The 26982-nt window shown below is 36.6% G+C and overlaps 1 protein-coding gene across 5 annotated transcripts in view; it reads right to left on the bottom strand.

Moving 5' to 3' along the window:
* Positions 1-26982, bottom strand: part of TMC1 (transmembrane channel like 1) — a 390992-nt gene that overhangs the window by 74941 nt on the left and 289069 nt on the right. For 4 of the 5 annotated variants that reach the window (XM_081505441.1, XM_081505443.1, XM_081505442.1 and 1 more), the window contains 3 exons: positions 25263-25391; positions 6736-6826; positions 4974-5055 (listed from right to left, as the gene is read on the bottom strand). In XM_081505441.1, the coding sequence (XP_081361567.1) occupies positions 4974-5055; positions 6736-6826; positions 25263-25391 (302 nt within the window). Of the gene's footprint in view, positions 1-4973; positions 5056-6735; positions 6827-9383; positions 9566-25262; positions 25392-26982 lie in introns of those variants that run through there. The other variant, XM_081505444.1, reaches the window with a different exon arrangement.

The raw sequence follows: 26982 nt of genomic DNA, 5'->3' as shown, positions 1-26982 counted from the left end.
GATTCATTTCATTTTGTAGAGGGGTACTGAGTTCTACAAAATTTCTAAAAGTGTGTGCTGTTGATAAACATGCCCCACCAGGTGTTGTAACTGGATGCACTGGTCTATCTGCAGAAATGCTGGAGCAGATCCTCCTCACCTAGGACATCTGATCATCCACCTGGCTCCCAGTGATTTCATATCATTTCATGGTGGTTATCTGTGTTCTCTGGTGACAACTACCCAAGGGCTGCCTCAACCAGGTTCACTCATCATGTTTTATTGAAGGCAGTGGACTTCTAGCTTATTAGTCATTACTGTTATTCATTAACTGGAGAACATTTGTCTCTAGGTTTCCAGGGCAAGCTTTTCCCTGAAAACACACGTGAAACCCTCTGATACAGAGTTCTGAGCATAGGATACTGACCCATCCTTCCCTCTTTCCCTCCCTCCTTTTTTCTTTCCTTCCTTCCTGGCCTTTTATGCTTTTGTTCTTCTAATTAGCACCACGGCCCACCCTTTCCCAGTCGCCCATACACAATCCCTGGCAAATAAGTGTAAATATACCTAAAAGCAAAAAAGAGAAGCAAATTAAAATATTTCAAAAAATACCCCTTACATTATATATGGGCTTCTCTGGTGGCTCAGATAGTAAAGAATCTGCCTGCAATGCGGGAGACCTGGGCTCAATCCCTGCTTCAGGAAAATCTCTTGGAGAAGGGAATGTCAACCCACTCTAGTATTCTTGCCTAGAGAATTTCACAGAGAGAGGAGCCTGGCAGGCAGGCTACAGTCTATAAGGTCACAAAGAGTCAGACACAACTGAGCAATTGAGGATGCACAAACACATCCACCCTATATATAATCCACATATATTATGGGTGAAATATACATTGAATTTCAAAGCTTATAAATTAGAGTTTTTAGACTTGAAAGTGGCTTCACCATAATTTTTTTTGGAGGTAGAGAAGTGATAGCTAAGGCTTTTCTCTACAAAATCCTAGGTATAAAGAAAATGAATTGCAGGAAAATAGATTTCATCAAAGCCAGAGTGATTGTAGGAAAGATCCAGACACAAGTTAAAGAGACTGAGGAGTCCAGAAGGCAATGTTCCTTCTGCGTGACATCTACCAATGGCAGAGGAGGAAAGAACAATAACAAAACAAAGAACAAAGATCATAAAGAAGAGAAAACAAATCAATGGGCTGACATCAAAGTTCCATATGCCCTTTCCCTTTCTCAACACAAAAATGAAAAAGAAGACATTTTCCCTCTTCATATTCACTTAGCCCAGCAGTTCTATCCTCCCAGAGATTGTTGACTGAAACTGGCATTTCCTAAAAAAAAAGAAACCTTTCTATAGTGTAGCTAAATGAGTATAATTAAAAGAACAGTCATTTCCATGTGCTTAGTCTCTCAAATAAAACTGACTTATTCTTGCAGAGAACAGTAATAATAGTAGTAGCTAACATATTTTGATGGTCAATTACATATACTGAGAACTTTACTAGCATCAATTCATTTTACTGCCTTGACAATTTGGTAAAGTTAGGTATTATTAGTCCAACTGTGTGGATGGGAAATCAAAAACAAACACAGCAGTTGACTGATCCAAGACTTGATTAATAATAATAATAGCTAAAGCTTAATGACTTTGTTCCAGACATCTATTTGATCTCTTCATATCAATTCATTTAATTATTATCAAATCCCTGCCAGGGAATCTATTGCACTCCCATTTTACAGAGACTTAACTCCATAGTTACATATCTAGTAAATGATGGAGCCAGGTTACATGGTATTTACATAGGTAGTAAATGATGCAGCCAGAGTTCTAAATCAGATAGTCTTTATCTGTAGATGTCTGACTCCAAATCAACATTTCTCTTATCCACAGTGCTATATTGCTCCTCAAGTATAATCACAGTTGCGTGCTAATTCACTTCATTTGTGTCCAGCTCTGTGCAAACCGCTGGACTGCAGCCTGCCAGACTCCTCTGTCCATGGGGATTCTCCAGGCAAGAGTACTGGAGTGGGTTGTTGGGCCCTCCTCCAGAGGATCTTCCCAACCCAGGGATCGAACCTGCAACTCATGTCTCCTGCATTGGCAGGCAGGTTCTTTACCACTAGTGCCACCTGGGATAATCATAGTTAAATTCATTTTAAAAATGTTTTTTTAAAAAAACTATTTTATGCTATATAGTATAAATATGCAATGAATGTGTGTGTGAGAGACTAGATATAGGTAACATCCATCAAACAGCTAAGGCTGATCAAATTTACAAATCTGTATTGTGCCCATTAATGACCAATTCCTTTCTCTTTGATCTAACGAATAAATTCTGTTTCATTAGTAAATTATTAATATATTAAAACAGTCTTTGGTATTTATTGAAATGAAGTCTAAACCTTATGCAATATTCTTTTTCCTGAATTTTCTTGTGTATCTTTTAAATTAATGTTAAGGTTTCATATCTCCCTCTGGATACTTATTATTAAGACAGAGTAATTTGTAGTCTGTCATCGTGTATAATTTCCTCTTGAACAGATGGGTAATAAGACAAGCAGATAAATATGAACATTTCTAAATAGGAAAAGACCAATTAAATTACCTGCTGTAAATTACAATATAAATACCATCTTGTTAGGCAAGGATTCAGAGCACAGTTTCTTTCAAACTGATCTAGGGATGGGGAATTAAATGTGGCAAATTTAATTTGCATTTTTCTGGAGCCCTTAGGCCAGGAGGGAAACATGTAGTTTAAACTCTGTGCTTAAGGTTGTCTGTCTAAAGCTGTTTCTGGTCTTATAAAAAAAAGTAGTCTATCACACCTTAATTATTTTTTATGTCTCCTGTTTCTGAAAACTGTCTTTTTTAAACTTTTTATTTTGTATAGCTCATTAACCACGTTGTGATAGTTTCAGGTGAACAGTGAAGAGACTCGGCCATACACATACATGTATCCATTCTCCCCCAAATTCCCCTCCCATCCAGGCTGCCATATAACACTGAGTAGAGTTCCCTGTCCTATACAGTAGGTCCTTGTTAGTTACCCATTTTAAATATAGCAATGTATACATGTCCATCCCAAATATCCTAACTATCCCTTCCCCCCAACCATCTCCCCTGGCAACCATAAGTCTGTTCTGTAAGTCTGTATCACACTTTAACTTTGATGCTGTAATTAGGAAGAAGTAGATGCTATTAGGAAGAAGTAGATTTTGATTCTGAGACAGGCTTGTAATCTCCGTCTTGAAAGAAATTCAATGACTTAATCCATGGTTTTCATAGTAATACGGGAGTCGAGTAGGTATAGGTTATATTTGTACTCCTGGAGTACCAATGTACAGCTTCTTCAGCAAAATATGCAATCCAGTGTGGTTGATAAGGTGCTTCTCAGCAGGTAACCATGGGATTTTAGGCAAGGTCCTTTTACAAGGCTCACATAACAGTAAAACTCCATGGTATCACCATATGCCACAAAACCTCATGGCAAGAATTATCAAATCTATTTTTTATATGAAAAAAAGTTGAGAGTCAACAAGTGAGTACCTGGTCCACATTAGTATTGGGATCCAGGCCCTACTGGAATCAAAATGGAAACAGCAAGAGTTTTAGAAATTTATTTTTCCATTTCCATTTGGAAAATGCCTGCTATTTAATTTTATTCAGCACATTCATTAAGACCAAGCATATTCCAGGTCTGGAGATCCAGGAGTGAACAAAACAAATTTTCTGCCTTCATATCTATTGGAAGAAATGAACAAAATGAAGTGAAATGACTATTTTTCATTTAATTATTTTATTTATTATTTATTTAATAATTTATTTTTAAATTAAATGAAAAATAGTGTATTTTAGATAGTGATAAGTGTTGAGGAGAAAATTAAAGCAAGAAAGGGCTGGTACAGGAATATGTGGGAGGAATTAATGAGCTGATTTATTTTATTATGGATTATGTATTTGTTTAATGAGCTGATGTACTTTAATTCATTGCCATCTGATGATGAGAGACAGAGGACTGAGATGTAGTCACTCCTAAAACATGCCCAATCTTGTCAGTGAAATATCCATCAACTGTGTTATCTCCCTATGGAGCCTCCACTTTAATTAGGCAACACCACATTTAGCCAGCAGGAAAATCTGCCCTGCTATCTGGAGGGGTATGGAGGAAAATCAGATTCTACTCAAAACTATTAGAAACCAGAATATAACAAGGTTTTGCTCAAAATTATTTTAAATGTTATCCTCTTTGTTTGATTTTCTTTTATTATTTTTAAAATGACATGCTATCATATTTACAATATTTAAAAATTTTTATCTTCCTTATTCTAAGCCTAGAGCACTATAATAAATAGGTTTTTGATTGGGTATATTCTCCTGCTTTCTCTGTACACTATGAATATTGTACAAAATGAAGGCACAATATGATATTCAGATAGCGAGTTTCTGGATGATTATTGCTTATTCTCACTTCAGAGATTTGAAAATGATGCTTTAAGATTTCTTCACTATCTTTAGATATGGCTCATTTTGATTATTGTCTAACATCCAAGTGAATGTATATTTTCTTTTTTTGAAATTTCTGTATGAGTTTATTTTAAATTGAAGTATAGTTGATTTACAATATTTCAAGAGATTATATATTTTCAATGTCATGTTCATTTCCAAAATAAAATCTCTGCTTTCCCAATGATATGACTCAATGTCATTGTGTACAATACCGACTTTCATGTGTAGAAGAAAAAACAAGGTTAAAATGAGAATATTTTGGTCTAATGCAGAAAGGGAGAGTGGAGTCTCCAGTGCTGCAGTTAGTAAGTGCTAGCAAAGCTTCACAGTGAGCAAAGAAGACATAAAAATGTCTTTATTTGTTTGTTTTCTTGTTTTTAATCTTTTCAGTAGTACAGGACTGAGAGAACCATCTGATAAGCTTCTGAGACATTTATGTAGGACAGCATTCCTCATCTAATGAGGTCAAATGAGCACTTACTTTCAATTGCCTTGATTTTATTTTCCCACGGAACACAAGCAGCTTTGAAGTTCTCAAAATCTCGGAGAAATTTTGCCCATTTCTGAAAAGAAAGCCAAGTACAACAGTAAAACCCAACTGCTTGTTTGTTAAGATGTTTATCCCCCACACTCATCCCAAAATATCACACGACGATTAGCTTGGAAAGATCTCTCTAGCATCACATAGTGCTTTTTGCAAAAAGGGAAGATGCTAGGTTTTACTTGTTCCCCTGTTCCCCACCTTCTCCTGGACCAATTTAATTAAAAGATGTTTACTGGCTCTCTGTTTTACAGAAAGTATGCCGACCACTGAAAATGATCTGTTTATTCTGCTACACAATAAGAGAGCAGGGACTGAGGGAGCACCTAATAAGGTATGTATTTAATTAAATATTCATTGCATGAAGAAATTAAGGAAATATAAATAAAGGCATAGTTCCTGCTTTGAAGGGCTTCTGGGTCAAGTACAATGTACAGGATGTTAAGTGCTATGACTTTTCATTCTGGTAGAGATAAAACAGTTGTCTAAATGGAAAGGCATGGTGTTATAGGAAAGGGAAGAGGCAAAAAAGAATCATAAACTAGTTTTTGTAAAAGATCTTCCTTCCACTTTATCCAACAATCTTCGGTTACCCATAAGAAGAAGAATGAGGATGGGGCAGATAACTTTGCATATGTATAGATGATGCTGGGATAATGGATGAGCTAAACAGGCATGTGGCACCTAAATAAGATTTGATACAAGTCTGAAGTTCAAAAGATTACCTAAACCAGAAACAACTCAAATGTTCATCTATAATCGAATGGATAAGTAAATTACAATATCTTCATATGATAGAATATAACATATAAATAAAAATGAACTATAACTCCCACGACATGGACATATTTCATGCAAATAACTTTGCTCAAAGAAGCAAGAAACAAAAAGCATAAATACTGTATGATTCCATTTATTGAAACTGTAAAAACAGATAAAACTAATCTGTGATATATAAATATGTATCAGATCTACCTATAGATTTCATATTTAAGACAAATGAACTTTATTCACAAAACTTCATCTCTATGGGAACATATTTAGCCTCACATTAGTAAAGAGGAGATAATAATGTCTACATACCTACTTTGCTGTGAGAATTAAATGTGGAAGGACTTTTATAATAAGGACTCAATTTTTATAGAAGGATTTAACTCAGTGTTTGGAACATAGTAAGTGCTAAATAAATGTTAGTCTCTTTTCTATCTTTTCCAAAAATCTACATTTATATCAGCATATCATTTGTTTTCTCTTATTTTCTATCCAATTTATAGCTGATGTACCTAGTAGAGAAGAGTTATACGGCTCTTTAACTTGTAAACATTTTGAGAAAGAAACCTGGACCCAGAACCACATAACTCCCAGGGAATGAAAATGAAAGGAGCACAGTCTATTAAATTTGGAAGTGATAAAATCATACAAGTCAATCTTTTGCCATATATCAATGTTTCTCAACTTATTTTTCATTTTAACTCCTTTAAAGAGCCTTTCAGGACAATTTTTTTTTTTTTTCTGAATCACCCCTTTCTCCAAATTTCAATAACACAGAGTACCGTGTATCTAGTATAATGTACCTAAGAATACACATATCGGATTTTTTTCACTATCTCAGAACAGAACCAATCTTACAACCCCTTGGGGGCAATGTGGCTTCCACAGAGCTTATATGGCATCAAACTGACTGAGCTATGAAAATACTTACCTTGGCCATCATCATCTTAAATGCAAACCATTGCTTCCCTTTTCCTTTCCCAAGAGTCCCTTCATTTTCACTCACAAATTTTTTTGCTTCCCTGAGAAAATAAAACAAAATAAAATGTGGGTGGAGATTAATATAGTATATAGGTAGTAGATATTTAATTTTGTTAGGTCTACTGCTTTATTTCTCCTTGACCCTTTTAAACCCTTAACAAGTGACTGAATTTCATAATCTTGTGATTTGTAAAAGATGTTTAAGTTTTAAAATTCCAGCCAAGTGCTTAAGTTTTTAAAATTATGGCCAGGAAGAATGAGATACTTTAATCTCGCTTATTAATCAGCTGGAGTCATCGAAAAGCAAGAAATTTATGCTAAATATCAAAATAGAGAACCCCAGTTCTCATTTCTACCACATGTAAAATTGAATCTGAAGTTTATTTCAGATTCTGGCAGTCAGAATGTTTATTTTAAAATACTGTCCTTCTTTTTTAAGAGTTGCTTTAAAAAAAAAAAAATAGAGCAGAGAGTTTGGGACAAACTGACATAGAACACACTTATTGACCTGGTATTTAATCTCATAAAAGCAATTATGACTTAAAACAGAAAGATCATACTACATAAAGCAAATGGGGTTTAGGGAAGAGAGAAAAGGAAAGGAATAATCTTTGGCCTCACGTACTCAAAGGGTTTCAAATTTAAACTTAAACATTATTCCCAAATATTTGTACTTTTACAGTAGTCACATTAGTGTCTTTTTGTGTGTGTTAAAAAGCATTAACTCATCAAAATGGATAAAGCGAACATGTTAAATATACTACAACTTTTATAACCTTTTTTAGTCATTTTTGCTATCGTTGTCTGTTTGCAATTTGGAAAGCATTTTACAAATAGAGGCAGTCCAGGCTTGTCCTGACCTCTCAGGGGCCATAAAAGGCATAACCCAAGAGAACCAAAGGATAATCTAAACCTGGACATTGGTTCTACAAGTACAACACTGTCGTCAGTTGGGTGGCCCCCTCTACATGTGACTACAAACTTAACACACAAAGTATTCTTTAAAAGGTGAAAAATGAAACTTCATCCTTAAGTTGATGAAGGATATTTTTGTGTTCCTCAGTATCAGTGTTAAGCTCATGATTTTACAATACCCAGTGATCAAAACAGCACATGCCTGTACCTTAGCCGATAACTAAACAATGGTGCCCCATTATTCACCCATACATGGGCATCTACCCATGGCCTGCCATAAAAACACAAGCACAATGGAAAAGATTCTCTTCAGATGTCAGATTCCCCACACCATTTCTTTGATAGCAGGGACAATATCTTATCCTTTTTTTCCTCCCACAGCACTGCTCACTGCTTGGATCATAAGAGATATTTAATAAACTTATTTTCAAGTAAACTTGAAATAGATATGACTGGCATAATTCAGGTAGAAACAGGAGAGTGTCTAAAAACTGTATTATCCACATCAATTAATGCTCGAAGGCAAAGTCATTCCTAGACTTTGGAATCACACCCTTCTCTTTTGCCTTCTCAGAAACTAAATAGGACAGCTTCCTAGAAATGAAGAAGAGTTATTAGGCTGGCCTTGTGAAACACTCTGACATTTGACAGGACTTCTGGGCTGTGAAGATTAATTGAAAAACAGTTTATAAAACATTCTACATAGTCTAAGATGCTCGATAAAGCCATATCAATAAGTATAAACTGAACTCTCATGGCTGGGTTTTAAATGCAGGCAATCAAAAACAAGCATATCACAGTTAAGCTTTAAGTATGTGTTATAGAGATGCCAAAACAGAAGTGAGCATGGTACCTAATAGACACTTTATAAAATGCTGAACTGATATAAACTGAAAATCAAGTAACCTGATTTTAACCCAGCCTCTGTGATTTGTCTCTATAACCTTGTCCATGTTTTTGTCACTCTCTATACCCATGCTGGGGCTCCCCTGGTGGCTCAGACGGTAAAGAATCTGCCTGCAATTCAGGAGACCCAGGTTAGATCCCCTGAAGGAGGACATGGCAACCCACTTCAGTATTCTTGCCTGGAGAATTCCATGGAGAGAGGAGCCTGGCGAGCTCCAGTCTATGAGGTAACAAAGAGTCGGACACAACCGAGCAACTAACACTTTCACTTTCTTTCATAACCATGCTGAGGAGAATCCTGTTTTTCAAAAGAAAGCGCACTTGCTCAGGACTTGGACACACCTGAGCAAGTTCTGCACAGATTCCTTCAGTTACTGTGCAGCTTTTAACAGGTTCAGGATTCTCAAACAAACAAAAATTGAACAAATGCTTCCTGCTTGCTCGGGTGGTGGTGAAAATCTAAAGTGTGACCATAGATGTGAATGTGCTGAAGGCATTACTACACTGTCAGTTCCACTGTAACACTTGTTTTGAAACCAAGAATCTCTTCTAACATGATTGTTATACTGTGGAACAATCTGAACATAACACAAACTTTGTGTTTGCTTATGTGTGATTTTTGTCTACAAGAAAGGCTAAATGAATGCAAAAAACCCCCCAAAAATCGCATCCACCTAAACCTAGAAGGGTATACACAAAATGCACACACCTCATCAACCAGCTACCTCATGACACCCCATGTGTGAGAAAAGCCACATCCATTCAGAGCTGACTTACAATGACCCTCCTTCCAGGCTTCACAATAACTAACAAACTGCAGTCTTCTCATTTCCACAAGCAAACTTCAGATCTTTTTAAAGGTAAACAGCCATATTTATTGCAGTGTTTATGTATTTCTCAGCCATTTAACTTGTGTAAAATGTTGCTGCCATTTTCTTAAATTTCTCTTTTTAAAATATGTCACCTATGATGTTCCTGAATATTATGCCCCATCCCCATTATTCTGTAAGCCCTGTAGTTTTCATTACCCAATTTTCAAGGTGTGGTGATTTTTAGGAACCCATTCATCATGTTACAACAATTATTTGGCATCAAGAATTTTGAAATTCTTAAGACCAAGTATATGTAGGAATTATTACATCATTCTCTATTATAATAAACATATATAAATGGAGAACCAAAAATTCTTCTTAGTAGTAAAATCAAAATTTGTTTTTCAAATGTAATAAAGTGACCACTTTACAGACATATCCACAGCTCTTTATATTTAGGAGATAATTAAAGAACATCAGTTTGGCCTATTAGAATCATATTGCTTTCTACTTGAGTGGGCAATTAGAAAACAAGACTGCTCTAAGCAATCAGAAGTGTAAAGAAATAGCTATTCTACTCTATAGGTTTTACATTTTGTGAGTTGATAATTATGTTACAGGAACAGTAAACTAGCAAGATTTAAGAGACAGGGAAGTCAAAGTTATAACTAAATTGAAGCCACCAAAAAATTAATTATAAATTAAATTATAAAATACAGAAACTTATTTACATGGCTTTCCTAAGAGTTTCTAAATCAGTTATTACAGACATACTTCTCCTTTGAACGATCTAAACAAGTTTTTATTTTTTGTCTCTTAAATTGCCAAATTCTCCCAGGTGCTAGGTATAGTTTCATATTTCTCTTCCAGTGCTACCCTACCCCACCCTCAACATACATACACATCCTGAGTTTTCACACAAAAGTCTGGACTTCACTCCACTCTGTATAATTGCAAGTATGAATTTTTTCTCCCGGGTAGCTCAGCTGATAAAGAATTCACCTGCAATGCAGGAGACCCTGGTTCTTTTCCTAGGTTGGGAAGTTCCCCTGGAGAAGGGCATGGCAACCCATTCCAGTATTCTTGCCTAGAGAATCCCCATGGACAGGGGAGCCTGGCAGGCCACAGTCTATGGGGTTCCAAAGAGTCAGTCACGACTAAGTGACTAAGCACAGCACAGTGCCCTACCCCCTCCTCTATTCTCCAAGAGGTCTTCCCCAAGTTTCATAGTTTTATACCTAAGGGTTCCTTAGCCAGCCATTCTAGCTCCTCCTGCTCCCCACTGCCCACCAGTGCCAAATAACTACCAGGGGTAGTGGGCAGAGAAGAACTGTTAAGCAAGAACAGATTCTTGATCCCCCTAATCTGATGCTCTTGGGCTATAAGCATCTTGCTCCTTTTGAGCATAGAAGAGGGGACATTGAGGTGGAAGAGCTCAGAGAAAGAACAAACTTTTACACTATTTTCAGGGCTGACCTTTACGATTAGCTGGCATGATTTTAGGATGTAGGAAACTAGCATCACCCAATCCCATCCTTCCTGATAATAGATTTCTTAACCAGAAGACAACATCTTCTAAGTGTGCTGTTAGAAACAAGATACAAAAAGAAAATATCCAATATGGAGATAAACACTGAGTGATACTTATCACACTAAAATAGCCATAACAGATGTCAGAATGCAAGAAAACAAACAGCCGAGTCTTTGAAAACCAAAAGGCAAAAAAAAAAAGTTTTGCATATTTTTCTTGTAATGAATCTATTTTCCTACCCATTTGTATTGTTCTGGATAATTCAGAGGGATTTTTCTACATGGCTAACATGAAATAGGCTTTTGTGGATAAATTCTGAATACCTACTAGCCTCAAACCAACCAAATGTCTGACTGAAAAATGTGTGTCATCTTCTTGAACTGCATTCAACAAAAGCTGCCTGCCAAGTCTGTAATGCAGTCTCCATGTCTCAGAGCTCAAAGCCCTGGTACAATATGCACAGCTCTCTGAGCTGTAACCCCAGACCCAGGGATAAATAATTGAGTAAGGTCTATTTAATGACAATAATACCTGGCTTCATCATTCATTTATCAACCCCTTGTGTTGGTAATTAGAATAATAAGGTTTCATGGGCATTCAAGAATGCTTTCACAGTTAGTTGAAGGGGCACATTTTGGCCTAACTTACAGAATAGATAATTTACCCTTAACACGTGATACAACCCTGATTCCACAAGGGAGTTAGGACATGCTATGCTGCCTTTGACACATTCTCATCCCAGGAAACATGCTCCTTATTTGGGTTAGGTTAAGTTGACTTTTCTTTCCTCTTGTTTTCAGTTTGATGGTATGATTGAGCAACCCATTTATTGCTCAAGTAAATGAAAGACATTTCAAAACTGGTCTTTAAGCCAACTGTCATCTAAACTTGTGCTCATGAACACTACTTCCCAATAAAGCAGCCAGAAGAATGAAGTCTTCTTCTAATAAGCACCACCATTTAAAAACAAAAAACACTGACCAATTTAAATTGACTAAAACTTAGAGCTCTAACTTTTCCTAAAATATTACTGAGTAATTGAAAGAAAATTGAGGAGATAAGAAGATAGTCTAATGTTCAGAAATTGAAAATAAGGATTATAGGCCTTCTTAGATAATATAACTCCATAATTAGACTGGCAGAATTATTTTAAATCATCCTAATGCTGGAACTGATGATCAAAACTTGTGCTTTTAAAACATAGATGCTGGTGACAGTAGTCGTAATGGGTAAGATGCTCAGTTGCTTCATCTTTAAAATAGAGATAGTAATAGCTATCCCAAGGGTTGTTTATGCTTTATAGGAAAAGAATGTCTGTGATGTGTTCAGTAATAATGTATATAATGTGTCCATGGCAAACAGGAAGATCACCATAAACAGTAACTATCATTAACAGCAATAGAACTAATAGGGCTGACCAATTTTGTGCTGACTCTCCAAATAAGTAAAAAGCTGAGGACTAGATACTTCCAGGCAGTTGTGGAAAGCCAGTCCATTTCCCCTTAGACTGTGACCCTAGTGAGATGTGAGTCTAGTGGGAATTCATCTTATTACCAAAAGAGCAGGAGAGAATTCAGCCTTACATCCGAGACCTGATGAGGGGGCCCAGGTGTCTGGTTTCAGAAGCCCCAGGTACAATGCTCCCTGGAGGAGGGCAGTGCTAGGTGCCAGCCCAAGTCCTGCTCCTGCCATGCTGTGCTGTTGCAGAGAGTTCAGGATGCTTGGACAGCTGGGGAGTCTGTGATAAGAAACAAAAAGGCTTTCCCTGTGGCTCAGGCAGTAAAGGATCTCCCTGCAATGCAGGAGACCTTGGTTTGATCCCTGGGTCAGGAAGATCCCCTGGAGAAGGGAATGGCTACTGACTCTAGTATTCTCTCCTAGAAAATTCTATGGGCTGCTGTCCATGGGATCACAAAGAGTTGGACCTGATTAAGCAACTAACACACACACACTCCCTTGACTAGGACCACATTTCTATTCAATTCTGTATACTTATAACTCAGTATCTTATAACTGAGACACAGATTTGAGTCCTGGCTCTGTCACATATTAATATTAGCCATGTGCTTTTGGGGAGCTATTGTTGATCCCAAGCTTTCTCACCTATAAAATGTGACCAGGGAAAGTCACAGCAATGACATTTAATGTACTGAATGTTTGCCATAAGCCAGGCAGTTTACATCTATCATCTCATTTAATCCCCCCACCAAATCCTGCAGGGTGGTAAGTATTTTTATCCCCATTACAGAGATGAGGAAACTGAGGATTAGGTCATAAAAGAGGTGGCCAAATTTACCCAGAGAGTAAGTGGCACAGCACAGCTGGGAATTGAGCTCAGTATCTCCAGTTTCCTCAGAATAACATCATTACTTACCTCGTGGGATTGGTATAAGGACATATGAAAGTTAAGACAGTATAAACAGAACAGTTTCTTGGTAAATCAGGGGTATATGGTACTTTTGATTAGTATTCAAAAATATTTATTATTTTTCTGGGGAAATATATATGATACACTGAGTATAACTCCAGAATAAAGGATGATTCTGACATGACTCAGCAACTGAGCACGCATGTACACTATCTTTACAACTCTGTAAAAATTGTGTGTGCCAATGGCCAAAGACTGGGCAATTATGCAAATAATTAGTTCCTCTATCTTCTAAACTTATAATATTGTCATACAGTTTTGTTTACAGTAATAAAATACAGGTTTTTATTTGTTTCAAGGCACTGTGCCACATGAAGGAAAAAAAGAATGCGGTTCTGTGCTTTTCTGTAAGGCATTTCTAATTCCATTAGAAAGCTAAGACATAGATAAATATTCAGGGAATCATCTAATCGCTACCAAATGAGCAAATAGTAAAATTAAGGGCTGGAAAAATTCAGATGAAAGAGTAGGCTGGTTAGAGGGAAACTTGAACAAAAGGAGGATTCAGATACACAGTCAAGGCTGCTGCAAGGACATTACAGTGCAGGGAACTGGTGTGAACAATGGTGAAGAGATGGAAATACATCTGGGGCCTTCAGATGGGTGATGAAGAAAACAGTCTTAAGTGCTTAAAGGAGGAGCTGGCATGCCCAATGCCAGGTTAAGCAGTGCAGAATTCATTCTGATGTTAATAAGGACCATGAGCAGTTTTTTAGCAGGAGACTGATAAGTGCAGTACAGTGTGCTGTCTGAAAAATGTTGCAACAATGATTTGCAAGATGAATTAGAGGAAAACCAAATGAGAGACTGGATGTATTAATAACTTGTTTTCTAATGCCTTTATACAAGCTGCTTCCTCTTTCTGGAATGCCCTTCCCCTCTTCATCACATGATTTCTTCCTTTTCATTTTCAGTTCAATAGCCAGGTCTACACTACAGCTCTTCCATAAGCTCTTTCCTGGTTTTCCTTTCTAACACTTACCTCCAGCCACAGGTCAGGGTGATTTAACCTCTGCCCTTTATGCAGTAATTACATCACATATTGAAGTTAACCCATGGTCCATTTTCACCACTGCACTGGGATTTCCTGAAAGCAAGGTCCATGGTCTCAATTTCTAATTTCCCAATATTTAATATAGCACCTGGCATAGAAGTAAGTTTCAACAAATGCTATTTGAATGAATGAACACCTCCAAGACTAGACGATAGTCTGCTGTGGGATACCTGCGGGGTCTTTTAAAAATTCCAGAGGCCAAGTGTCCCCATCCCCAGTCCACTTAAGTCACAGTCTCTAAGGATGGGACATAGGCATCAATACTTTTCAAGGTCCCTAAATGATTCCAATGTAAACAAGCTGAGGGTCAAATTCAGAACTAAACCAAATTTGATTTGTTGAGACTAGTAAATTTAAGAGATTTTTATGTGGCTAAGCAAGTTGCTGGAGGGTTGAGCTAAAAAGTTACTATATCAAATATGATTATTTTGGTGTCCCCTGGCATTGAAAATACTCTACATATTTTGAAACTTGATAAATTTATATTTGGTGAATAACATTATCTTGAAAAATAACTAGCTCACTCTATCTTGTATCCCTAAAGGACAACTGACTAAAAGTTTCTGAAACAATCTGAAGACAAGCAACAAAGAACACCAAAAATGTTGGCTGAATAGTCATATAACTTCTTAGCCTATATGTGTGTCTTATTTTGGTCTGCCTCCTTTTAATAGCATCACTTCACAGATTTATATATATATATATGTAGAGAGAGAGAGAGATCATTAAGACCTCTAAACATTTCATCAGCAATAAACATTACAATGATCTGTTTTCACCAGCTCTGATGACATTCAGGAAGATATGTCAAAGCCAGCTGCTGGTATTGGTAAAAAACTAAAGCAAAGTGTGTGTAGGTCAAATCTGTATTAAGTTCAAAGTTACTACCCATAGAAATTCTTCAGAACTAAGATAATTTCTTTGCTCCCTGGGAGTATAAAACAATGCTAATTTTCATGGCTGGCTTAAATGTCAATTAAAAACTCGAACATAATTTAGTTGTACCCTAGAGGTCAGTCAGGCATCTCAGAGTAATTTTAGATGAATCAAGGGAGAAACAACATAGCTGGGCTTTCATAGTTTAATAAAGAAAGAAAGAACACTAGATCCTCTTTCTACTTGCTGATTAAATGTTTTCCTAATTCTGTTCTACCTGATTAATTTAAAAATCAATTTATGTTTAACAGTATTCATTTGTATTATTATAGTAGAGAGGGGATAAAGAAGACAATATAGATTTTCCCAGGAGCTAAAAGTTTGTGCTGAGATTTAGATATTGGTCACAACATAAACTAGTTTTCTGCTTTATGAGGACACCAAAAAATTCTAAGATTTGTAAATTGTCAGCAGAGATGATGTGCAAATAAGTTGCTAAAAAGAATTCTTTCTCCATCTAAAACAATCTATGACAGTAACTTTAGAAATATCTCTCCAGATCTTATTAAGCTCTATATCAAGGATTTTTTTATTTTTGTTTTTGTCTTGCTTTAATGAACCAATGAGCATGCAATTAGCAGCACTAAAATCTGAAAGTAGGAGTGTCATTATGTGGGCTGCAGAGTTCTGGGCCATATCCCTAAGACATCTAGGTATATCCCAGTATATTGCTATTGCTTTGGCTTTGGGGCAGAAATGAGATTTAAGGAGACCAAGTCCTTAAAGACACAAATGAATCTTAAAATCAAGAGCTTAAGAGTAATAAGAAAAGTGAAGTCTAAAATCTTATCTCTACTATTCTTAACCCCAAAGATTTTCAAAATGGCAGTGTATCCTCTCCCTACCTTTGTTGTGGGAAAATTATACTCACAATTAGGTAGAAGTAGCACTGAAAATGTAGATTGCTACACATAGATGTAAGAAGGACCTATCTGAAATTCTGATCAACAAGGAAATTTATTTCTATAATTTTTCATTCTCCTTTTTACTTTGCCATTTTTTCTAAGTACTCATTGAGTGTGTTTTATGTTTTTAGCAGACTTAAGTGGTTCGAAAAACTAAAAGAAACATGGAGATTCCTTCCTGAAGCTTAAATCCCATTAAGAAAAAATGAGATATAGGCCCATAAAACTGTTATACAACAGTGCTAGACAGCCTTGAAGTGAAAGGGAGAGGGCAGTGGAGGCTTGAGAGCTTGTTAAAGACAATGAGATAAGAACTAAACAGGACATTAAAGGGCTGATAGACTTAAGTAGGCAGAGAAAGTCATTTCAGGCATAAATTTGCAGAAATTTCCTCAACAAAGGAGACATTTCCACCATGAATCTCAAGTACAATCTCATATTCTTAGACATACTAACATTCAGGGATTGGTAGACAGACTGTGCTAATTTCTCTTGGTTCATTTATATGCATTCTAATGAAGCATGTTTAATGAATTCTGAAGACTGTGAAACAGATGGATTCACAGGGTACTGCCTCAGGGTGAGAGGAACAATTCTGTTTTGAAAGTTTTGGTAAAATATTTCTGCACAACACGTGTGTGTTCATATTTAGTCCCTGGTCAATACTTCTAAGTATCGTGAAATATTTTTTTCAAAATTTTGTGTGATGATATTTAGGAATGCTAGAAAGCCTTAGTTTTCTGTTAGAACAGTGTGTTCTGCCTTTTGATCCAAGAGTGGGCAAGAAACTTTAAATGATGGCAGTTCAGTGAACTCTACAAATAATGAAAACTACCTGGTAAATTGCTTGCTACAAGATACACTTAGGTCTAGGTCTCTCCTGAGCTTTTGTCAACTCAACTTACACAAGGTCATCCACAGAGCATACTATATTCTGATGTGAATTAATCTTTCTGCTGAGCTGACTTGGAGTCTTCCTATTTCACAGTCTCCTTCCATTGCCTTCCTTCTAAGCTTTCCTGACCCATATGACCAACCACTGGCCAAGAAATACTATAATAGAATGCACAAAATATAAAAATTAATTCATCCAAAGAATCATGTATCTCTTATAGATATTTGAATGTGAATATGTATGTATATGTTCAGTAGCATACACATACACATGTGTGTACATATATTACAAAAGCATAATTAACAGGACCGTTTGAAAGAAATAATTTATATTTAATTTAAAAGTTTCTAAAATAAGGACATCTTAGACATAATATATTGAACATGAAAGACTATTCCCCTTTCCCCTTTCTTCAGGTCATCTTATTTTTTATGATATTCTAATATGCTGTTCTCCAAATTTTAGTATATGCATTTTAACAAAATGTAACCATTTTTGTTCTATAGCAACAAGCTTATTTAAGTCCCCTGAAGTAATGTTCTATCTGCCATTTCTTGGTTATATAGATAAAAACATTTTCAAAAATGCCTTAGTTATTCCCTTTTATTATAAACCTGATAAAGTTAAGGGTTATCTTCATAATTAGTATCTTATCTGATATCTGTATCATACTTTCCCAAACAAGGACACATTTCTCAAATTAAGGTTATTTTGTGCTTATCATGTGCACAGTTGCTTTCTTTTTACTGTTAATGTATTACATCAAATATATTTAAGAGCATTCCTAAATAATTTTAAGTCATAGTCAATGAATTTTTCCTTTAAATCAGTTTCCAAAGATCATGTATTTATGGATAGTCTAAGAACAAGTTGTGAAAATTAGCTATCACTGACAGCTAAAATTCTAAGGAGTGCAAGTTAGGTAAACTGCTATTTATCAAAAATTGTTGGAGGCTATTTTACTTTGGTAAGCTGGAAAAACTAACTCAGTGTGTCTTACCATATACAATACAATACTGACTGATAATACATGAGAAAGTAGTGTACAATGAAATGCAATTAAGAAGAAGATGAAAATAACGATATGTCATCTATCTAAAAGAAACCTTTGGAACTTCTTTATTGCTAACATTTATTTTTATTATAATCATTATCTTACAGTGTGCCATTTTAAAAATCCCTGTTTCTTTGAACTCTAGGATTATTTGAATTCTGGATAAGCAGATCTTCATGGAAGGTATCAAATAAGATTGCCAAGAATCTTGGTAAGCATCCTTGAATATTAGCATTTTTAACCCATTTTTTCAGTGACTAATACCCTTCCACCAGCCATATGGGCAGAATTTCAGGCTGATTTAACTAGCCTGTATGCTCAGGATTTTGAGATAGAACAGTCATAAGTTCCTTCACAGCTCTCCAAAAGATACAGGAGCAGCAGGTCCATGTGCCACCTGAAAAGCCTGCCAAACCAAGATGAAGAACATAACATCTCCAGGCAACCATGGTAAAATGGTACAATATGGATAAAAAAAATTCAGTGAGTCATGAAACAAATAAAGAAAGAGAATTCTTGGTAGACAAAAGTATGTTTCTCTCAAATAATTCAGAACTACTTTTTTAACAATTGAAAAAGTTTCCAGAACATACAAGTCCCAAGGAAAAAAAGTCACTTTCTCATTTGGTTCCTTTCAATATCCTTCAAGGGAGAATTCCAAAATATTATTAGAAAAGCATTATTAAAATAACCACAATAATTGTCTAAGGACTCATAATAAAACAGCAAATATTAACAGTCTAAATCCCAAGACAGAAAGACTTGTTGGGGACATTGTTCTTATTTAATATGGAAAGATTCCTTCTAAGACCACGAAAATGATTAGACAGACAATTGTGGCAGGTGAACTCTAAGGTAAACGATTTCTGAAATCAATCAAGAATTGAATACTCTTGAATAAAAACTTTTCCTCTTTAAGATGAATTTTGAAAAGAGCAGAATAGGAGGAAAGAAGAAAGAAAGATTGAAAATCTCTAGACATGTTAAAAAAAGAAATTTAGCATGGTGATAAGATAAAATAACTAGGATAAGAGGTTACTAATGCACTGTGGACAAAAAAAAAAAATTGCTGTCACTTTAGTGAACAAAAAATTCTGCCTGCTATCAAGCCATCAGTCACTGCAGCCATCTCCTAACTTTGCACCCTGAGGGAACTTCAGGATGGAGAAAAACTGAATACTGACCCTAGATAGTTGAGATGCATATCTAAGGAATAATTTCAGTGAGCCTGGACTCTTGCATTTTCCCATACGTAAAAAAGCACTAAAATCATTAAAGTGAGATGTCTGTTTTTTTGTGATTCAGTTCAGTTCAGTTGCTCAGTTGTGTCCGACTCTTTGTGACCCCATGAATCACAGCACACCAGGCCTCCCTGTCCATCACCAACTCCTGGAGTTTACCCAAACTCATGTCCATCGAGTCGGTGATGCCATACAGCCATCTCATCTTCTATCGTCCCCTTCTCCTCCTGCCCCCAATCCTTCTCAGCATCAAGGTCTTTTCCAAAGAGTCAACTCTTCACATGAGGTGGCCAAAGTATTGGAGTTTCAGCTTCAACATCAGTCCTTCCAATGAACATCCAGGACTGATCTCCTTTAGGATGGACTGGCTGGATCTCCTTGCAGTCCAAGAGACTCTCAAGAGTCTTCTCCAACACCACAGTTCAAAAGCATCAATTCTTCAGTGCTCAGCTTTCTTCACCGTCCAACCCTCACATCCATACATGACCACTGGAAAAACCATAGCCTTGACTAGACAGACCTTTGTTGGCAAAGTAACGTCTCTGTTTTTTAATATGCTATCTAGGTTGTCATAACTTTCCTTCCAAGGAGTAAGCGTCTTTTAATTTCATGGCTGCAATCACCATCTGTGATTAGCAGTGATCTTTTCATGTTTGACCACATTTTTTGTTTGTTTGTTTTCAGCAAAAACTCCTATATATGCTAGCTCCTCCATAAACTCTTCGGAATAGTTCCTCAGACGTATCTGAGAGGCTGTCTCCCAGGCTATAGTACTCGGTAAAGTCCCCAAATAAAGCATAACTTGCAACTTTGGGATTGTACGGGGGACTTTTTGTTTTTTATTATCAGTTGACAGCACTTTGAACTTTAGAGTCCTGAAATTATAGAATAATGTTTTTTTTCTCACAGGTAGACCTAATTTAAGCATTTCATTGTTGATTAGAATTTAAATAAAGGAAATATGTTATATCATAATAAACAGGTTCTATTCTTTAGTTTCTGCTCTTAACTGCTCCAGATTGAAATCTCTCTGATATAAGCTTAATCAAAGGGCATCACTAGATCCCCTTGAGGTGCTGTAGCTGACTCAGCCACTGACTGTTAAATTTTCAGGAATTTTGTGAGCTGGTTCTTAAACTGTTAGTAGCTTGAAATTAATCACAGTGGGAATATTTACACCATGGAAATTGGCAAACACTATGAATCAAAGTTTCAGCACATTTCTGACTTGTACTCACACATTTATCTAGGCCTTTAACAGGTCTCAGTCATGTTAGTGATTCTCTTGGTTTAGGAATGAGTGTCCAACAACAAAAGAAATCACCATGAACAGTGATACTTAGGAAACAGTAATTGAATGCTTATGATGTACAGAGCACAAGGCTAGACCCTGAAGAAATAAAGAGCTGTCAGACCCCTGTCATATTCTTAGGAGCTCAAAATCTATTCTAAAGGAAAAGAAATTTATATACAATTTCAAAATGCAATATAATGAAACATAACAACAGAGCTAAGTGAATAATAGAGAGACTATCTGAGTTCTCTTTCTATAGGATTTGGCAGAGAAAAGACCACAGGGAGACAATAATTCATGAAGGGGACAGAACTCAGTTGCAAGAAGCATAGGCTGCAGACAAGTGGAGAGGAGACTGAAGCAAAGTGAGAAAGTCTACCAGAGTGTCTAGGGAAGACTGTTTATTTTGCTGGAAAACATGGTTCAAATGAGAAGTGGTATGACAGTAGGAAAATTATGAGGTTTTGCAGATGAAGAAAACTGGATTTTAAATGTTCACCTTAATAGTCATTAGCTGTGTGAAGCTACCTTACCTCTGTAAAGTTTTCTCATCTGTACAATAGGAATAACTTTGCATTTTAAGTTTCTTTTGAAATACCACTTTGAACATGTCATCTGTATGTTCAAAGCTTTCAATGTCCCTGGTAATTATAATAACAAAATTTTAAAGTTTTTGATTAAAAAAATCAGTGAGGTCCACAATCTGAATTCCAGCTCTTTGATTTAGAAATCGTTAGTTATTGACAATGATGACCATGAGGGTTTGGAGATGGTCTTGTCCATCTCCAAAAATTTTTGAGAGTCCCAAGATGAATTATTGCTTATCAGAACTATACCTGGGTCTCCCACAATATATATCGTCAGAAGCATAAGCCTCCATTCCTGAGGCTTTACTCTAAAACGCATATTAAAACTCTGACCCTCTGTAAAAATCTGTTTCAGAAGTTTCACAAGTTTTTCAGAGTTCAGAGCCAGATGGGAAGACTTGGAACCCAGATACAGATCCAAACCTATGACGAATATATCTGTTTCAGTTATACTGAACATAGAGTCTTAGATTCCATCAACTTAGCCAGAAGTGATGACTGGAGACTACTTCCGGGAATAACATAATCCACTGACACACTCTTTCAGAGTTTGAAGTCTCTGAAAGGTATAAATGGTGGGAGGAAAGGTGCCTGGCTCCCATGTTTTAATAACACTGGGGTAGGGAAAACTTTGTTGTTATTTAGTCACTAAGTCATGTCCAGCTCTTTGCAACTCCATGAGATTTCCCAGACAAGAATACTGGAGTGGGTTGCCATTTCCTTCTCCAGAGGATCTTCCCAACCCAGGGACTGCACCCATCTCACCTGCACCTCAAGCGGATTCTTTACCTCTGAGCCACCAGGGAAGCCCCAGGGAAAACTTTACCTGCATGTAAATACTATGAAGTATTGATTCTAGTATGTAATTGGGACCCTTGGGAGAGAACCTCAATACAGCATTCAGAAACCTGCAAAGGGAAATAGGTCAGGCACTGTAGTACCAACAATTTCATCTCAGAGGCTGAAACCAAGAGAATCAGGCTGATCATGGCCAATGGTACCAGCTGTGCAGAATACTGCAAAGCCACAAAGCAGGAGCCATTTCTGGCTATGGAGAATCATCACAAGACAATGAGCATTGCTGACAGGTGAGAAGCCACAGTTGTTTCTTCTCTGGGCCTAAATCTGTGCTTCCATTCTGCGAGCTGGCTTTCACTCCAACTTTCTGAATCACTGTCTCGGTAGCATGCCTAACTTGCTCCCCAGATGCGTGGTGTAGGAGGCAACAAATGAATGTTTATAAGGTCCAGCCAAGGAGCATGAATAAGTGATGTGGATTGTTTGGGAACTGTGCACATGGAAGAGTGAATATCCTGTTAGTAAGGGACAGCAATTGCTTAGTCCCAGCTATTATTTACATGTAGGAATGTGGACTAGACTTTCTTCCTGTCCAGGAGAAGATGAATATCTGAATTTTAAAATGTGAAATCTTCTACTTTTTAAATTTAAGAATGAAGAAAAAAATTATGATTTTTATTAAATGATTAAAATATTATATTTTATGTTACATATATTTAATCATAATTAAAGAAAAACAATAAAAGAAAAAGAAACAAAAAGCATGTGGGCCAAATAAAAACCATTTATAATCTAGATTCAGCTTCAGACTCCCCATTTTTTACCTCTGCTCTAGTAATAGGACCTGTGTTGCCCTTCCTTCCATCCCAATCTTTATCTCTCCCTGTGTCTAAAAACGGCTAAATCCCTGGACTCCAGCCTAAGGCCCCAGGATCTGGAATCTGCAACAAGATGACCCTGTGGGTGTGTTTTGAAAATCTAGAAGTGGCTGACCATAGATTCTGCTGAACTTTCAAGATACCCTCTTTTCTTTCTTGGAGCATCAAAATCAGTTGTCCATCCTGCCAGACTGTCCAGACTGCTATACTGATGTGCCACCATCCCCCAAGGCTTCTGGGGTTGACTGTGGCTAAGGCTGCTCCCACACAGACCTGCCAAGCCCTACACCCTCCCATCTCTCCTGTTATACTGCAGCAAATGAGGCAACTCTGAGTCTGTCCTGAGATAAAATGATAATTACAAGCTGTGTTTCCCAGCTTTGTGCAATATTCCGGCACCCTGATTAGTGTTTCATATGAAATAACTCACTTTATGATTCCAGTAACCCTGTAAATTAGTAAAATTTCATATGAAACCTGAGGTCAGAGGACTACACAGTTCATTCAAATTTGCACAGCTTTTAAATGGAAGATCTGAGATTCAAACTCAAGCCTGACACCCATCCCTTCTCCACTGCTCTATATGGAAAATGCAGACAAGGAAGAGCAAGGGCTATTTCTACACCTCCATGCAGATGGAAAGGGAGAATATATTTCTTGGCATTTTTACTCAATTTCACATCATGCTTTGAAAGTTCACAATATTATTACTATATAATTTTACAACTTTCCATATACAGTTACGTGTGGTTTTCAGGTTTGGGGATTTCATGGTCAGCAATATTTTAAGACATATTTTGCGAACCAACATAAGGTTGCCAAACTTCTATTTTGCTAAGTAAGGATATTTTTTAAACCTATTATTTAGCATCACTATCACTTCATCGAATGGAAACTATTTTAACAGACACACGTACGCACACAAATGCACATGCACGTGCATATACATTAATAGCTTCATGGAACCAGAAATGCTACTTTTCTTTGACCTCATTTATGACTGGTGTACATGCACATGCATAGGGAGTTCCCAGCCTACAGCTGTGTGGTGTTCCAGAAGTTTTCTTGGAAAATTCTATTCCACAAAACAATACTGTTAGAAATGATACCTAGGTTCCCACATCATAGGCTAAAACGGGAATATATTGTTTTATTTTGGATATAGGGTAACTAAGGTCCCAGAAGTTTAAGCTATTTCCTTAAATAATGCACAACCTCTTGCAGAGCCAAGATTAGTAGTGAATTATCCTGATAGCTGCTTCAGTTCTTTCTTCACCACCAGAGACAGAAACATTTTTCTCTAATTTTAACATTATTATATATACATTAAACATTTAATGTTATTATTTAAATAGGCTTGTAGAGGGATAGCTTTGGAAATTTACCACTGTTTATAAAAATGATTCTGTGGGGAAAATGCAATCTGTAGCACATCTGTGAGATGCAAACATGGTTGTTATCACAGACATGTCCCTTTTATTCATGCCCCGCTTCCCCAACCACTATGGCAAGGAAATAAAGTGTGATTCTCAGAGGCAAATATGCTTGCAGTCCCAGGAAAGGGATAATCATTTGACTTTTCTTATCAGGAGTTTATAAATCTATGTGTCTCTGAGTGCGTCAACACTCAACATAACAGTGAAACTGGGTTGCTGACATGTTACCAGGGAATAGCTATTAGCATAACCCTTAATTGGAATCCCATTTACTGTTCTGTTGGCTTAGTATCCTCCCTGTGCTTTAATAAGAGCTGTGACATGAATATATCATTTGATGCTGGAACCCTGCAGAAAAACTAGAGTGTGCAATCCAACAAACTTGTAAAATTCAAATACAGTATCTTTTTCAGAGAGCTAGTAATGAATGTATTAAACTAAGGAAATTCTCAGTTCAAGGAGCAAATGATTAAAGGTGATCAGAGGTTGTAAGATTCCAAATAATGAATTTAATTATGGTTGCTTTCTTTTATAACCATTATCCCAGCCTCTCTAGTGATATATATATATATATATATATACACACACACACACACACGTGTGTGTGTGTTTATGTACATATATGATATGTGATATGTTAGCATTTGATACATTAATTATGTATATATGGCCATGAACATTATATAAATGAGTGTTTTATATAAATGACGTACTACATATAGTATTATCTATAATGTATAGGAAACAGAGAATTTGGGAAATCAATAGCAAGGAAAGTGTTTCTAATTATGAAAAGTGGCATCATACTTGAGAACTTCAATTTTCTTCTCCATTTTCCAAGGCTTGCATTTGACAGTAGCGATTATTTGTCTTTTCTCATCTAACTCTGCCTTCAATCTTTCTAATTCCTCTTCATCTATTTCTTCTTCTTCTTCCCTTAAAAAAAAAACAAAAACTTTCTTTAGTAAAGATAAGATGACTTCCAAACTTAAAGAATGCTATCCGACACTCAGCTGATTAATGAATAACAACTTGGTTGTATATAGTGAATGCTGAGATCCATAAGCCTTAGAGCTTGTAGCTGAACACTGATGCAGAATTTCTGGAATTACTGTAACTTTAAAAAATAGTATTTATATTCTGAAGTCCTGAAACCATTTTATGTCCATAGTCTCAAATTCTCAGAAAATCCGTGGAAATAAAAAGCTATTGATATATTTTCTTCTCTTCTTTGTTCCCCTGTACACCTTCCCTCTCCAATTCTACATTTCATTTAAAAACTTTATTTTTAAACAAGGATAGTAAATTAGAGGTGAACATGTCTTTGAAGTGCCCTTAAAAAATTTGTTAGCCCTGTCTCAAGAGGAAGAGAAAAACTGAAATGGGAAAAAATTAAAAGAATCTATTCCTCTAAGGTAACTTAATCTGTTAATTAAGCTCAAAACTTCAATTGATAAAATTGAACTCAAAGTATACTTGATAGAAGTCAATCCTTTGAAGAGGCCTTCAAAGGAATTTAGTTTCTCACTGAGCAAATGAGATGGTTCTTTTCTCTTCTGTGTTCCTAGTATTGCAAAAAGTATCAAAGGGTCCAAAACTCAAAGAAAACAAAATCTAAACATAAGCGACAAGGTTTTTAAGTTGAAGAATGTAATGCACAATTGTAGAGAACAATGTTTTTGGTAAAAGATTGTTTTTGGTAAAAGTTATGAGTTATTGTTGCAGAGAGATCAAACCAGTCAATCCTAAAGGAAATCAACCCTGAATATTCATTGGAAGGACTGATGCTGAAGCTGAAGCTCCAATACTTTGGCCACCTGACGCGAAGAGCCGAACTCATTGGAAAAGACCCTAATGCTGGGAAAGACTAAAGGCAAAAGGAGAAGAGGGTGACAGGGGATGAGATGCTTAGATGGCATCACTGACTCAATGGACATGAATTTGAGCAAACTCTGGGAGTTGGTGATGGACAGGGAAGCCTGGTGTGCTGCAGTCCATGGAGTCTCAAAGAGTCAGACACTTAGTGACTGAAGAACAACAACAACATGGTCACTTAACTTCAAATTTACCCTTTTCTACTTAATATTGTGATGCTGTGGCTGTGACTCTGTAGGGCACATTTCTGGTTTGTCAGTTGGCTCAATATTCTGCTGCCATAATCGGCTGCCGATAGAGGATACTAGGAAGGGACTTGGTTTTTCCTTTGGCTTCCCGTTTGCCTCTTGTGGGATGCTTACTCTTCAGCAATGCTTCTTCACCCCAAGAGCTGCAGGGCCTTCCCATAGCTGCAGGTGAGACTAGTGTGCCAGTTTTTCCAACATTAGCAGAACCAGCTTCATCACTCGCCCTGTAGACACCAGCACCACTTGAGCATCGCCCCCTCTGCAGTGGTTTCAGCTCCCCAGGTCTCTCCTCTATGCTTTTAGGTTTTAATTTCAACCTCTTTTAATTGTTTCTCCAGCCCATGGTGTGCTATTTGCTTCCTATAGTTGCTGTTACCATGATACTTAGTGTTTTCTTTTCACCT

The sequence above is a fragment of the Giraffa tippelskirchi genome, chromosome 1 (assembly GCF_054371585.1).
Source record: "Giraffa tippelskirchi isolate mGirTip1 chromosome 1, T2T-mGirTip1v1.2.pri, whole genome shotgun sequence".
Classification (NCBI taxonomy): domain Eukaryota; kingdom Metazoa; phylum Chordata; class Mammalia; order Artiodactyla; family Giraffidae; genus Giraffa; species Giraffa tippelskirchi.
This window is presented reverse-complemented; position numbering and strand designations above follow the sequence as displayed.